Source organism: Pseudorasbora parva, chromosome 24 (assembly GCF_024679245.1).
Source record: "Pseudorasbora parva isolate DD20220531a chromosome 24, ASM2467924v1, whole genome shotgun sequence".
Taxonomy (NCBI): domain Eukaryota; kingdom Metazoa; phylum Chordata; class Actinopteri; order Cypriniformes; family Gobionidae; genus Pseudorasbora; species Pseudorasbora parva.
In genome coordinates, this window is record NC_090195.1 from 6,139,871 (window position 1) to 6,154,799 (window position 14,929).

The 14,929-nt window shown below is 37.6% G+C and overlaps 1 protein-coding gene across 3 annotated transcripts in view; it reads left to right on the forward strand.

The window, feature by feature from the left end:
• The window catches only part of agap3 (ArfGAP with GTPase domain, ankyrin repeat and PH domain 3), a 214,401-nt gene that overhangs the window by 115,896 nt on the left and 83,576 nt on the right, over positions 1-14,929 (forward strand). For all 3 annotated transcript variants that reach the window (XM_067435496.1, XM_067435497.1, XM_067435495.1), the window contains exons 4-6: positions 7,702-7,787; positions 11,081-11,222; positions 11,602-11,736. In XM_067435496.1, the coding sequence (XP_067291597.1) occupies positions 7,702-7,787; positions 11,081-11,222; positions 11,602-11,736 (363 nt within the window). The remainder of the gene's footprint in view (positions 1-7,701; positions 7,788-11,080; positions 11,223-11,601; positions 11,737-14,929) is intronic.

A 14,929-nucleotide genomic window follows, 5' to 3' on the forward strand; every position in this document is an offset into this window, starting at 1 on the left:
AATTTAATACTGTTGCTTATATGAATTTATTATTAAAAATTAACGTCTGTCATGTTCTGTAATAAAGCCTTGTAAGACTGTAAGACTGAAGTTCTGTAATGGTAGCCTGACAAGCCAGACCCACATCAAAATGTTTGGTCTGGAAACTCACCATAGACAGGGCTCAATCCGAGGGGCGGGCGGATAAACGGTTGTCTTTCAAACTCCCTCTGCACGCGTTTGGATAGCACTACAACCAACCAGAGCAACGAAGGTGAAACAGAGCTTGTTAATAGATTAAACATTAACTGTATCCGGTCGGCTAAACTCCGAACACATCTTCCCTTTTTAAGAATCACTTCAGTGCCGTTCTTTGTTCTTTTCTCAGAGAAAAGCTTTACTCCAAGTCTTCCAGAGTCGCGGTCAAAGCTGATTCGAAAGACCGCCGCCGTTCGCCAGTTTCTGTGTTTACTAGAAGCACACAAACGCAACTTGGCCGTCGTCATTATGGCCCCGCCCGCCGACTCTATACACGATGTGATTGGCCCGTCCAGATTGTGAGGAATACAGCTCAGAAGGGTATTGAGAGTTCCTAGACGACACTTACGGGCAGATTAAATTTGCTGCCGCTAGGGTGCGTCTAGATTTCTAGGCTACTGTAATGGTATCCAGTGGTAAAACAATGTATTTTGTAAAATATACACTACTGTTCAAAGGGTGGTGTTGAAAAGCTGCATTTATTGGATCAAAAACATAAACTTAAAACAACTTTTTTTCTATGTTAATATATCCTAAAATATAATTTATTCCGGTGATGCAAAGCTGAATTTTCAGCATCATTACTCTGCAGGGTCACATGATGGACAGCTCTGGTAAACATTCCTGCGGTCAGAACGCCAATTGCACACTCTCTCAAAACTTGCGACATCTGTGGCATTGTGCTTTGTGATAAAACTGCACATTTTAGAGTGGCCTTTCATTGTGGCCAGCTTAAAGCTGGGTGCACACTGTGCAATTTATAATAGTCCTTCATGATTGTTGCTTGTCAGACTGTATGAACATGATCCCCGCTGTAAGCCATGTCACACTGTAAGATCTCAGCTGCCATTAATGCCAGACTGTACGATAGTGAAGGAGCTTTAAAAAGCAAAGATATCGGTCATCGTTTGAGAAGTTACACTGCAGTACTGTGTGCCAAATCTTCTGACACTGCCAGAATTTCATCTGAGGTAAAATTTGATCACAGCGGCCATTAATTGGCTGCCAGTGAACATGTCAAACTAATGATCAAAGGTATAGCGTAGGATCAGATAAATCTTTTAGGATTTGCAGGCTGCCTAATCAGCATCTTGATATGCCACACCTGTGTGGTGGATGGATTATCTCGGCAAAGGAGAAGTGCTCACTAACACAGAATTAGACAGATTTGTGAACAGTATTTGAAAGAAATAGGCCTTTTGTGTACATAGAAAGAGTCTTTAGAGTTCAGCTCATGAAAAATGGGGGAAAAAACAAAAGTGTTGCATTCATAATTTTGTTGTGTGTGTGTGTGTGTGTGTATGTGGGCATGTTTTTGTGACATATGAGGACACAAATGTGTATAATGACAGGTATTACAAGGAGAGGGTGAAATGTGTGTGTGTGTGTGTGTGTGTGTGTGTGTGTGTGTGTGTGTGTGTGTGTGTGTGTGTGTGTGTGTGTGTGTGTGTGTGTGTGTGTGTGTATTTATTTATTTATTATGCATGTATAATATTTTTTATTTTAAATATAATCTTTATAAATGTCTTCCTGTCACTTTTGATCTGTTTAATACATCCTTACTGAATAAGAGTATTCATTTATTGAAAAAGAAAAAAACACTGACCAAACTTTTGATGGGTTAGTAGTGTAAATAAATGTACCAAAACTTATCATGGTACTTATATGTATATATTAAAGCAGCTTGGTATTACCACCTGATACCACCACTTTTTTCATAAGGGACTGAATGCGTACATTATTTTCATACAAAATAGTATTTTTGTGGAATTACCTCAAAAAATACCATGATATTGCTTTAGTAAATGTCCAAAAAATCCATGGTTTTACCACGGTATCATGTAAAAAGACTTAGTGAAGACTCTTTCCTGCGTTGTCTGACATTTGTAATGTTGTTGTTGCGTCAAACAAGTGATTAATGCTATAGTGATGTACCGCATGAATCGTTTGCAGACGTTCTCGAGTTTATTAAGCAACGCGTATTGAAAATGTCCCTAATTTCTCTTAATCTTAATTTGTTATCTGTCATTTGCCCCTGCACAGACGAAGCTCTGAGTTTCCAAGCCGGTGCTCCGCCTCTGTGATTGCTCAGGTGTTGCCATGGCAACAGAGGGTCAGGCAGCCTGGCCCGCCGCCACCAGAGCGTGTCATCAATCCTCTGCGTTTACTTTTGAGTGACGGGGGAGAGATTAAATGTTTATGCCCTCTTGGCACCAGCTGCCCCTCTGAAATCTAAATTAGAGATTAGAATTATAACGACAGATTCTTGAAGGCAGAATCACGGCGTCGTCAAAAGCCTCACTAAGACTCATTTTTAGCTCAGAGCTTTTGCTGCAAAGGCTAAAAAGAAAATTACAATGAGAGAGCATCTATTTTGATGTTTATACAGCTTTCTGGCAAAGCCTGAATGAGCAGGAAACTTTGCTGCAGGGATTTTTGTCCTGTCATATTATGACGTGTTCAGACGTGCCCTTTTCTGGCTTCAATGCAATTATTACCTACTTTAAAATCTTCAGTGAATGTGCTAGAATAATATTCAAGTGAACTATTTTCAATTAAAAATTACATTAAAAACTACATTTTTAGTGGTGCTTCTTAATTCCTTTTTAGGGTTGGAGATTTGAGCAAACCTACTGATTCTTATTACCTAGCTACTGTATTACCTTTTCTAAATGACTGTGGTTTTCAGACCTGTTTTGCATGCAAAGATGACTTGCATTTTCCTCAATAGATATAAATAATTATTTTTGAATTTGTATTATGCTTGCATTTTTGTCTGGTGGACTCATGTTAGCCCCTTTCACCCAACTATGGAGGCTTGTTTCCGCTACAGAATAAAACATTTTAAAAGATAATTGCCACATTTTATCTCACAATTGAGTTTACCTTTCACAGTTCTAAAAATGTTTCTCAGAATTGCAAGATATAAAGTCAGAGTTGCGCGATATAAGTTGCAATTTCATGTAATAATATCAGAGTTGTGTGATATAAACATAGACAGTAAAAGAAATGGACACAGTGACCCCATTGACTTCAACGGCAATGAAGTCAATTAGGGGCACTCACTTCCTGATGGCTGAGCGAACTGCGCAGGCTCAGACTGAGCTTGACGACGTAGATGTGACGTGACCCTCCTGTCTGACAGCTGTAGGTCTTCTAGTAGTTGTGGAAAGTGAAAGCTGAATCATGTTGTTTAAATGTTTTGAACGTTGCTTTTGGCTCACTATGGGCTTCTCCCCTTTCTTCTCTCTTGACTTTATCAGACTTTATGTCTCCACGTCCCCCTGAGTGTCTCATAGACAGTAAAAGATTGCCTGCGAGCGTCTCCTCAGGTCTATACAGTAATTTCTCAACTGTGCGACAGGGTCGCGTTGGTTATGACGCAATCGTTAGCCTATTTTGACAAAAACAGCTTCTGCGGGGCGATAGTGTAAGATACAAGGTAATGGAGCCTTGTATGCATTGTCGTGTTTCTTTATAAATAAACAATGGACAAATAGAGTCTTTAAACACCTCAGATGTAAAGTTATTCACTGTCAAAGTGACTCAAAAATGAATGGGAGTCAATGGGATGCTAACAGCAGGTGATGGCATGGTTAGCAATGGCCATCCCTATGGGTGAAACGCTTTCCGAGCGCTAGATTACCCCCTTGGAAAGTTGCAATTTCGTCTCATAAAGTCAGAGTGGCGTGATATAAAGTTGCAATTTCGTGTTAAAATCAGAGTTGCGTGATAGTCAAAATTTTGTGTAATTAAGTCAGAATTGTGTGATATAGTCTCAGTTTCAAGTTATAAAGTCAGAATTGTGTGATTTGTCGTAATTTTGTGTTTTTAAGTCAGAATTGTGTGATTTGTTGTAATTTTGTGTTTTTAAGTCAGAATTGTGTGATTTGTTGTAATTTTGTGTTTTTAAGTCAGAATTGTGTTATATAAAAGCGCAAGTGGTAAGTCACTGACATGAATCTTGGATGTAAACAAATAAATACATATCGATACAGCGTTTTTGAGAATCAATAAAGTATCGGCAAACATATCACAATATTCACATGTATCTGAGTGACGGGCATTAGAGGGTTATTACATAGAAAGTGTTTTTGATCTTAAAAACACAGGACACACATGTAATAGTATCCGACTGCAGAGCTGCAGCATTGGTGAATGGGGAAAAAAAGATCCCGAGCACAACACGTTGAAAAGGCTGTGTGACGGCACAACGGTCAGTTTTTAATTCTAAACCACTAGATGTCACAAAAACTTTCCGTAGCACTTTCCAAAACATCCGCTTTTCATGATGCACATGGACATTTGTCGAATCCTTGATGCAATCGCGGGCAGAAGCGATTATTTATCCTCCCCACCTTATACATTTATAGGATTTTTAAACAACTTTTATAATTTACTTTCACACACAATCTGTTGCTCCATAAATGTTCAATACAAACATACCGGTATATATTTTTCTGCAGTCATACACTATGGGAGTAGTGAAAAGCAAAATATTTCCTTAAGGTGTGCATTTAGCCTCTTGTACCCTAACATTACGCCTTCTTTTACTGGTAAATAGCCAGAACTGATATACCTGTATTTTTGAAAAGGTCCTGTTCACACACGAGATCTAAACCGGTAATTTGCCAAAAAGACTGGATGTGTGAAAGGGGCTATTTACAATATGAACATTTTGTTCTCCTGTAAGAAAGAAAACCATGCTGTAACTTTTAGCTTTTGGGCTCAAGGGAAGGATTTATGGAATAAAAATACCTACTACGGATTCTCAGGACACAGGTGAACTAATTAAAAGTGTAGTGTGCTTGGCATAAAGGATCTATGGGTAATATCTTAGACAGTCGATGTGAGGTCACTGGCTGGAATCTCCATGTAGGGTTATCATGTGTTTCGTTCTGCTATTATGAACATCCTTCACCGGTCCGCCGGGCGCTACTTCAGTGCCCTCGCTGAACCTCTTAATGCCAATTTAGTCCAGGGGTCACTGAACTTGAAAGTAATGACTGGCCATGTGGCACGAACCTTAGCAGCTTTCAGTCATACACTGTGGAACAAGCATTCAGTCATTATATTTACCCAATAAAAAAACCCTCCGAGGAGGTTCCCAGAAGTGGCGAAGCTCCATCATGCATTTCCCAGAAGGAAGCAGAGGTAAAGTAAGCCTTCGATAGATTGGCTGAACAGGTTATCAGAGTGAAGTCTTGAATGAAGTGAACTAAATGCAGCCTACCTTTTATAGGGATATAGTGTGGATTATGGTCGATTGTTGTCACATGTTCTCATCACATGGGTGTCCAGCTGTGAGATCAAATAATGAATCAACAATAAGTGTTAGAATCGTCGCTGTAATCACTTCCTGTTTACCAGTATTTATCAGGCTGTAAATGGAAATTCAAGTTGCATTGCATTGTTCATTTCATTAGATTGTGTACAATATAGCCCCCTAGTTGATTCAGTTTTGTTGCTTATTGCTTTATTAATAATTTTATTATTGAATAATGTTTTTTTTTTTTTTTTTTTTTTTTTAAGTGTTGTTTATTATTTCAAATATTATCAAAACCAAGCATATGGAGATCAATAAAATTCATTCTCAAACGAAATCTTGCATTACAGCATATTCTGATGCGTTATTAATGAAATATGTTATTAATGATTCGTTATTTATGAAATATGATCCCATGCAGCAGCGCCACGCTCAGGTGACTGTATGTATAGCGACATGTCATAGTCGCCCAACTGGACGTGTCAACACACTCGTTCTCTAAGGAAATCATGAATTACAGCACATTCTGAGGGTGGTGATGTTCTGGGGATTATATTTCCATAATAACACATCAGAATATGAACGTTATCACCTCACATCCGTTCTGTTTCAGTGTCAAAGCTTGTATTTAAAATCCCCTCAAGAGCGCGTTTGCTCAGAGATATTAATGCCACTCAGGTATAAGACAATCATTCCATCATTATCAGCTAAAACTACAGTTAAAATACTTATTATAATGTGTTCACGACACAACTCATGTGTCGGGACGCGGCAGATCAATGACTATAACTCGCAATTGCGACTTTATATCTCAGAATTGTGACTTTATATCTCGCAATTGCGACTTTAATATCTCAGAATTGTGACTTTATATCTCGCAATTGCGACTTTATATCTCAGAATTGTGACTTTATATCTCGCAATTGTGAGAAAAAACGTCAGAATTCTGAGATAAAAAGTCGCAATTACTTTTTTAATTTTTTTTATTTAGTGTCGGAAACGGGCTTCCATAGTTTATAATACAAATTAGTTATTATATTAATATATTTTATTATTTAGCATATTTATTATTATTATAATTTATATTATTACTTAGTATATTTATTATGTCAAACATTTTGTTCATATAATTAATTTAATTATTATTTTTATAATATAAATGTGTTATTTCAATATTATTTATTATGCAACCTATGTAGCAAAATTCGAATAGTATTTTTATTTTTCAAATAATAATTACAGATCGAATATTTGACTGACTATTCATGCACAGTCCTGCACACCCCTATTTTAAATAGATTTAATATTATTCTGTTAATTAACATTTGTTACATCATTTCTGTGCTATGCCGCTGTATCATTCTGTTCCATTCAACGGCTGCTGATTGAAATTTCCAAGCAGTCCAACCAAATCCAGCCCTCGTCTCTTCAGGCTGTTGATGTATTCTACTCATTGCCTTGCCTTTTTAACCTGGCATAATCTTTGAAGAAATCACCCTTCCCCTTTTGTCCCCCTAGAAGATTTCCATAAGGCAAATTTCAGTCAGCTCCACAAACTTTCCTACTATAAAAAATGCAATTTAATTTGGGGGAATCTCAGTGGCATCAAAGTTCCATTAGCTTTCAGCGCCAGCGGCTCTGAGGAAGGGAAAAAACTCTGTAGAGGAGAGAATAAATGAAGGGTGAAAAATCAAAGTCTCACTGCTGGTGTTGAAATAACTCAGATTTCAGATAAGCCTCGGCTAATTTCATTTGTTGGCTGATATTTCTTGGTTTCTGTACTCATTGTTAACAGAGATTCCCATGTTTCCATGTGCTGTATAATGAAGCAAGAGCGATGGGCGGCACTCTGCTGGCTTTAATCGTTAGTCGTGTTTAGACATGCACGCACATACATCGCAAACACTCATTTGCACACTCACTAACTCGTTCCCTCTTTCTCTCTCCTTCTCCATCCCTTGTCTAAAACACTTCAAAACTGCCAGAAGGAACACTTAAACTGAAAATTGGAAATGTCTTTCTGTTGGGTTTGACGGGACTGGAGGGTATATCCTCAGGGGTGAATCTTCAGGCCCTCAATCTTGATGGCGTTGACGTCAACGGCACAATGCCTGCTGTAAATGAGCTTCAGAGCGGACCATATTATAGAAACAGTATGTAATTATATGTATAATTAATTTTATTGTGTGTTTTTGCAGGAGGAAGGTTTAAAAAGGAGATTGTGGTGGATGGACAAAGTTATCTCTTGCTGATCAGAGATGAAGGCGGCCCCCCAGAACTGCAGGTAAGCCACTGAACCGTGAACGCAGCGCAGTTTTAGCAGTGTTTATTATGTGCTTATATTTTTGGATTAGCTTTTAAGTACGTTTTAGTTTTTGTGATTTTAGTACTTTAACTTGTTTAAGTTAGTTGCCAAGCCAGAATTAATCTAGTTTTTCATCTAATATTTATATTTTATTTTATTTTATTTTAGCTTTAATTCAATTAATAATGTTTTAAATTTTTTATTTTAAAGCTGCTGTCCGTAACTTTTTTTGTGTTCAAGATTTACAAAAATTATATAATGAGAGTGTACAACATGAATCCATTTTCCAAACCGTGTTTTTGTCTTACCCCGAATCATTATGGTACACTTATAATAATTATTTATATTGGGACTATTTCAGGCCAGACTGGTAGGTACCGCTGCGGAGAATCACAGTCCCTGCGTGATCCGCCATAGACATAAACAGAGAGAAGTAGCTCTGGCTGCAATGTTCTTCTGCAAGACGCATGCAGTTCTGTTTAGTAACCACTAGAGTGCAAAAAGTTACGGACTGCAGCTTTAAATCGTTTCTTTTTTTTTCTCTTTTTTTTTCAATCATCAATCATTTTAAATGCAAATTTTGAATTTAGACATCATAACAGTACTGTACGGTATGAAAATGGATATTAATTTTGAGATTGGCTGAAGATAATACCTTATCTTCAGCCAATTATCTTCTGGCTTAAAGATAAACCTTGGGAGAAACCAGACTCAGTCGGGTTACCAGTTCTCCTCTGGACTATTATTAAACAGTCTATAATTATTATTCTAGTCAGAAATCATATTAGATAGGAATATGCAAAATTCAAAGATTATATATAATAAATTATATTAGTGTTTTGTTGATTAACTTAACCCTCCTAATGCATTAAAAAACAGCTTTTGCATTCTGTTTGGATGCGGTGGAACGTAAAATATAACTTCATATTTTTCCATTAAAATCATATCATATATAATCTGCAAATTCTCATTAATGGGTGAATGCAAAACATTTTTGAATGTAACCATGCTATTCCTACATTTATCCCCTTTTTATTAATACTTTTTTTTATTCTTAGAAATTTGAAATTTTTCAAGAACTACAGTAAAAACCAGTGTGATGCAAGAAAGTTATTATTTTTTATCAACATTTATGAGACATTTTCTTTGAATACATCATTAGATGAAAAATATAAAAACATAAAATATGAGAATTACGAGTATAAACTCCATTGACTTTAATGGATTAATTTCAATTCATTTTAAACTTATAACTCATGACTGCTTAAAACGACCTAAATTTAATAAATCTCTTCTAACAAGACCAAAACATCATCAATATTACTCCTTAAATTAATTTTATTTGCATACATTTTTACTTTGATATGAAAAATATATGACGATATTCAGCTTGAATCTCCTTTTCATGCTGCAGTGGTTCATCAGTAGGTGGTAGCCTAGTAAAATGTGGACTTTTTTTTCAAACACTCTTTCCTTTTTACCATAGTCTAATGTGATCCATGAACTTTTGCTCTACAAACACATTAAACAGTTAGTTCACCTAAAAATGAAAATTATCCCATGATTTACTCACCCTCAAGTCATCCTAGGTGCATATTACATTCTTCTTTCGTTTATGAAGTCCATAAAAGTGCATATATCCATCATATAACTGCTCCACACGGCTCCAGGGGGTTAATAAAGGCCTTCTGAAACAAAGTGGCACATTCGTGCAAGAAACATATCCATATTTAAACATTTAAAATAACTAACTTCAGACAGATTGCCATACGCATCGATTTAAGGTGTAACCCTTGACCCTTGAACCCTTGGTGCATAAAATATCTGCAAAAAGAAAGCAAACTGTTCCTTTAAGGACATTTTCTGATCATGCAAGGACATATTACAGTAGTTTTTGTGGGTACAAACTGTTTACATATTACCTTGTAAAGTACTAGTAATACCCCAAACACCTTAATTATCTTGTTCAATTTGCAGCTCCAGGGTGGCATGCTGACGCGGCGCTACAATAATTGATGATATCTGAGAAAGTGAGATTTTTCACAAGTTGAGAAAAGAAGAGAACTGGCCAAATAGCTGTTAAAATATTCCACAAATGTGTCATCCAGTCCCCATTTCCACAACAGAAAGCGGGATGCGGTGCCGTGTCATTTTGAACGGCTGTACTTGCCCCGTGGGACCCATTTCATGGTGGCCCTATTTTCACATTTTGCTGCGGCTCAGTGTAATTATAGTCTGATGGTTCTCATGGCAGCTTTCAGCCGCGCCGAGCGGGGATGAGTACTCGCTTCCTGTGTTGTGGGAACGGGGATTTCGAGTGAAACTTTTTCTGCCAGTGTAGCTCCTAGTGGAATAGCGGCGATAATTATTCTCTGTTAGTCTGTGTTCCGTTTAGCTGGTTTTATGGTAATGCGTAATTGATTAGAATGCAAATTACCACAAGAATTTGTAATACGGCCCTTCAGATTTTAAGCAGACGTCAGTGAGTGTGTCTCAGGGCTCTGAAACAATTCAAGTTACTGGTCGTGCAAATTTATCCATGATTAGAATTATTCTCCTGTAGGTAATGAAAAAAAAGGAGGAATAACATTCACGTAGGCTTCAGTAAACAACCAAGATTGCTTAAAATGACTGAAACGGCCCTTCCTACACTGCAAAATATAGCTAGCATATCCATTGGTTCATCTACTCTATTCAGATATGTGTGTGTGTGTGTGTGTGTGTGTGTGTGTGTGTGTGTGTGTGTGTGTGTGTGTGTGTGTGTGTGTGTGTGTGTGTGTGTGTGTGTGTGTGTGTGGGCGTGTGCATGCGTGTGTATGTGTACACTACCGGTCAAAAGTTTGGAAACATTAACTTTTTTTTTTTATGCTTATGCTCATCAAGGCTGCATTTATTTAATTAAAAAATACAGTAAAAACTGTGATATTGTGAAATATTCTTACAAATTTAAAATAATGGTTTTCTATTTTAATATACTTTAAAATAGAATAAATTTTTGTGACCAAAGCTGAATTTTCAGCATCATCACTCCAGTCTTCAGTCACATGATCCTTCAGAAATCATTCTAATCGTTGTGCTGCTTAATTTAATTTAATTTTAACCTTTTTTCAGGATTCTTTGATTAATAAAAAGAAAAAAGAACAGCATTTATTATAAATGTAGGCTTGATGAGCATATGATATATGTTATGTGATGTAAAAGAGCAAACGCTGTTAGCTATATTAAATATTAAAGATGCTCGGAGTGATTATGTTTGGTTTGCTTGTTTTCAGTTTGCTGCATGGGTGGATGCGGTGGTGTTCGTCTTCAGCTTGGAGGATGAGATCAGCTTCCAGACGGTTTATAACTACTTCCTGCGTCTTTCCAGCTACAGGAACACGGCAGAGGTTCCCATGGTGCTGGTGGGGACGCAGGGTGAGTCATGACACCATCACTGACTCTATTCTTTTTCTACAATACAGCACAGGATACACAAAATTTGATGTGCTTGTTTTTATTAAATCTGCCATGAAAGTCTCGCACTTAGTCATAGTCTAAAGGTGACAAAATGGTACACGTGTCTTGTTTTAACAAAGCAGCTGGCAAGGAAGTCTCATCTGCAGTAAAAGACTCTTTCTAAAGCATTTGCCCATTACTTAAATGTAAACTGCACTTTGATGAGACACATAATTAACAATGATATGCGTTTAGGTGCAGTACTGTCATTGTGTGTGCCCAAGAGCTAGTTTAAAAGAATAATACACACAAAAATGAATACTGTACGCTGTGTTTTATGACATCATATGTCTTTTAGACGCCATCAGCGCTGCCAACCCCAGAGTGATAGATGACGCTCGGGCTCGGAAACTGTCCAACGACCTGAAACGCTCCACGTATTACGAAACTTGCTCCACCTATGGTCTTAATGTGGAGAGAGTCTTTCAAGATGGTGAGAAGCCTGATGTGTTAACTAATGTCTCTGAACAGACTTTCAGTGTTTATGCAGTGTTAAGTTTTTATCCTCAGGTGTGTTTACTATCCTGGTTTTGCAGGTTATCTTCTCTGTTCTTCGAGACCGTTAGGGTTGCCATCTGTAAGTTAAGTGTATAGCTTGTATTTCATTTATAAAAATGGACCAGTTTTGACCTGAAGTACCTTGATGCTGATGAAAATCCTTGGCAACACCGTCTGGGAATCCTGAATTCATTAATAATTGAAGATAGTTTTTGAAGAGATTGTAAGAATGTCTTTTTAGACCAAAAACAACAACTTGTAGAAAAAGAGAGAATTTATATTATATTTATATAATATCTTTTCATCACAGCACCTGTTACTGGGTAGGATATATTAGACAGCAAGTGAAGATTTTTTTCCTCAAAGTTGATGTGTTAGAAGCAGGAAAAATTGGCAAGCGTAACGATTTGAGTGAGTTTGACATGGGCCAAATTGTGATGGCTAGACGACTGGATCAGAGCATCTCCAAAACTGCAGCTCTTGTGGGGTGTTCCCGGTCTGCAGTGGTCAGTATCTATCAAAAGTGCTCCAAGGAAGGAACAGTGGAGAACCGGCGACAGGGTCATGGGCGGCCAAGGCTCATTGATGCACGTGGGGAGCGAAGGCTGGTCCGTGTGGTCCAGTCAAACAGACGAGCTACTGTAGCTTAATTTGCTCAATAAGGTAATGCTGGTTCTGATAGAAAGGTGTCAGAATACACAGTGCATTACAGTTTGCTGTGTATGGGGCTGCATAGCCGCAGATCAGTCAGGGTGCCCATGCTGACCCCTGTCCATCGCCTGAAGCGTCAACAGTGAGCATCAGAACTGGACCACAGAGCAATGGAAGAAGGTGGCCTGGTCTGATGAATCACGTTTTTTTTTAAATCACGTGGGTGGCCGGGTACGTGTGTCGCTTACCTGGGGAACACATGGCACCAGGATGCACTGGAGGAAGAAGGCAAAGTGTGATTCTTTGGGCAATGTTCAATGTTACTTTGACTCGTACCACCTACCTAAGCATTGTTGCAGATCTTGTACACCCTTTCATGGAAACAGTGTTCCCTGGTGGCTGTGGCCTCTTCCAGCAGGATAATGCTCCTGCCACAAAGCAAAAATGGTTCAGTGGTTTAAGGAGCACGATTTTGAAGCGTTGACTTTGGCTCCAAATTCCCCAGATCTCAGTCCAATCGAGCATCTGTGGGATGTGCAGAACAAACAAGTCCGATCCATGGATGCCCCACCTCGCAACTTACAGGGCTTAAAGGATCTGCTGCTAACATCTTGATGCCAGATACCACAGCACACCTTTAGAGTTCTTGTGGAGTCCATGCCTTGACGTGTTGTTTTGGCAGCTAAAGGGGAACCAACACAATATTATATATTATATAAATAAGGCATTAATATATGCTTTATAATTACTAATAAACAGCCAACATCATAGTAATATGCATGGTAATAAGCAACTAATTAATAGTCAGAATTGGGCCCTAAACCAAAGTGCTACCTGTATTAATAAAAAGCAGTCCATTATTACTACTACTATTAGTTTGTTCATAATACAAATGTTTTATTGATGTCTAGTGGTTATTTTTTATGTCAAAAATCAGAAAGCAATAATTGAAAATCAGTTAAAACAATCATAGTATCATCATAAAACAACATTGATCAATCTCTATATGTTTGGTGTTGATCATGTGTTTTAATGCATGAATCTTTAAAGGTATGACCCTGAATGGGTTTTTAGTATTATACCATTTGTTTGTTGTATTACATAATACACATAACAGTAGGTTTGAAATATTGTTGTGAGACATTCTGAATGTATTATCGTCCAGTGTTCTGCTTTTATCTTCTCATCTAACAAAGAACCATGTTTTCCAGTTGTTTTTATGTTGGTAGTGGTTAGTGCCTTTACAAACAATCCTAAAAACCAGTTAGAATATCAGCAGCACTCTGAGTTCACCGATAGCGCTCTCTTCCGCCCACCGTCGTCATGTGGCATGAATGTATTGCCGAGTAAGCTACAGAAATCTGCCCACACATCTCTTTTGTGTCCATCTAGCCGAGGTAGAGTGGTTTCACAACACCTAGAAATACACATTACATAAGTATTTATCAAGCAGCCGCACAGTAATCTGGTGTAGCTGCTCTATATATCCATATGAGACTTCCTCCCGCGGTTGCAGGGGCTGCGATAATTCGGGCAGCTTTATTGCTCCGCAGTGTTGCAGTTTCCTCCGCGTTCTCCAATATCATAGTTGTCAGGATGGATTTCTCTCGGCCCTGCGTTTATTGCCGGGGTGTTGACGGTTGCCGTTTTCTCCTGCGTGTAATTGCCTCCTCAGGCTGCATTTGAAATAATTAAAAGGCAGAGATGTGTTTGTTGTCTGGAGACGGTGAGCCGTTCGACTTTTTGAAAATGCAGACGGATAAACATCATCTCGGCCTTGCTGGTTTCTTTCATTTAGTCTTCCTCTATACAGCTCTCGTTTGTCTGTAGTATTGAAGTCATCTTTCTTCCTTCCTTCCTTTCTTACTTCGTTTTTGTGAGATGTACGAGTGAATAATGTTGAGTCACTTGTTCAATGACTGTAGGCATATTGTACTGGTGGTCTCCAGGGCTCCCAGTTTTATGCAGTAAATCTGCACAAAGACATTTCACAGCTGTGGAAGAAACCTTATTTGCGTCATTACAATCGAATTACAACTGAAAAATTCTACACGCATAAGTTATGAACATCTAAATAATACATACTGAATGTCATGTAAATATCATAAGTAAGACTTTATATTCCTTTATGAATTGCATTTGGAAATAAATGACTGTATAGTGTTGTTTACGCTTGTAGTCACATTTACTGCAAATGACGCATGCAAATATGGGTTATTAATAGACAGGTAAACTATTAATTGTTTATATATATACTCATAAATATACGGTAAACAATTAATAGTTTACATATAGTCATATGTAAAAACAGCTAGAATCTAGACTAGCTGTGTGAAACACTTTTATTTTTACATTCATAAAAAATTTTTTTAAAATCAAACTAATATGGATTGTTTATTCATTTTGCGCTGCATGCTTTTACTGCCTTTCAAAAGTTTGGAAGCGCTACGTTTTTTTAAAATTATTGTTAAAAAATA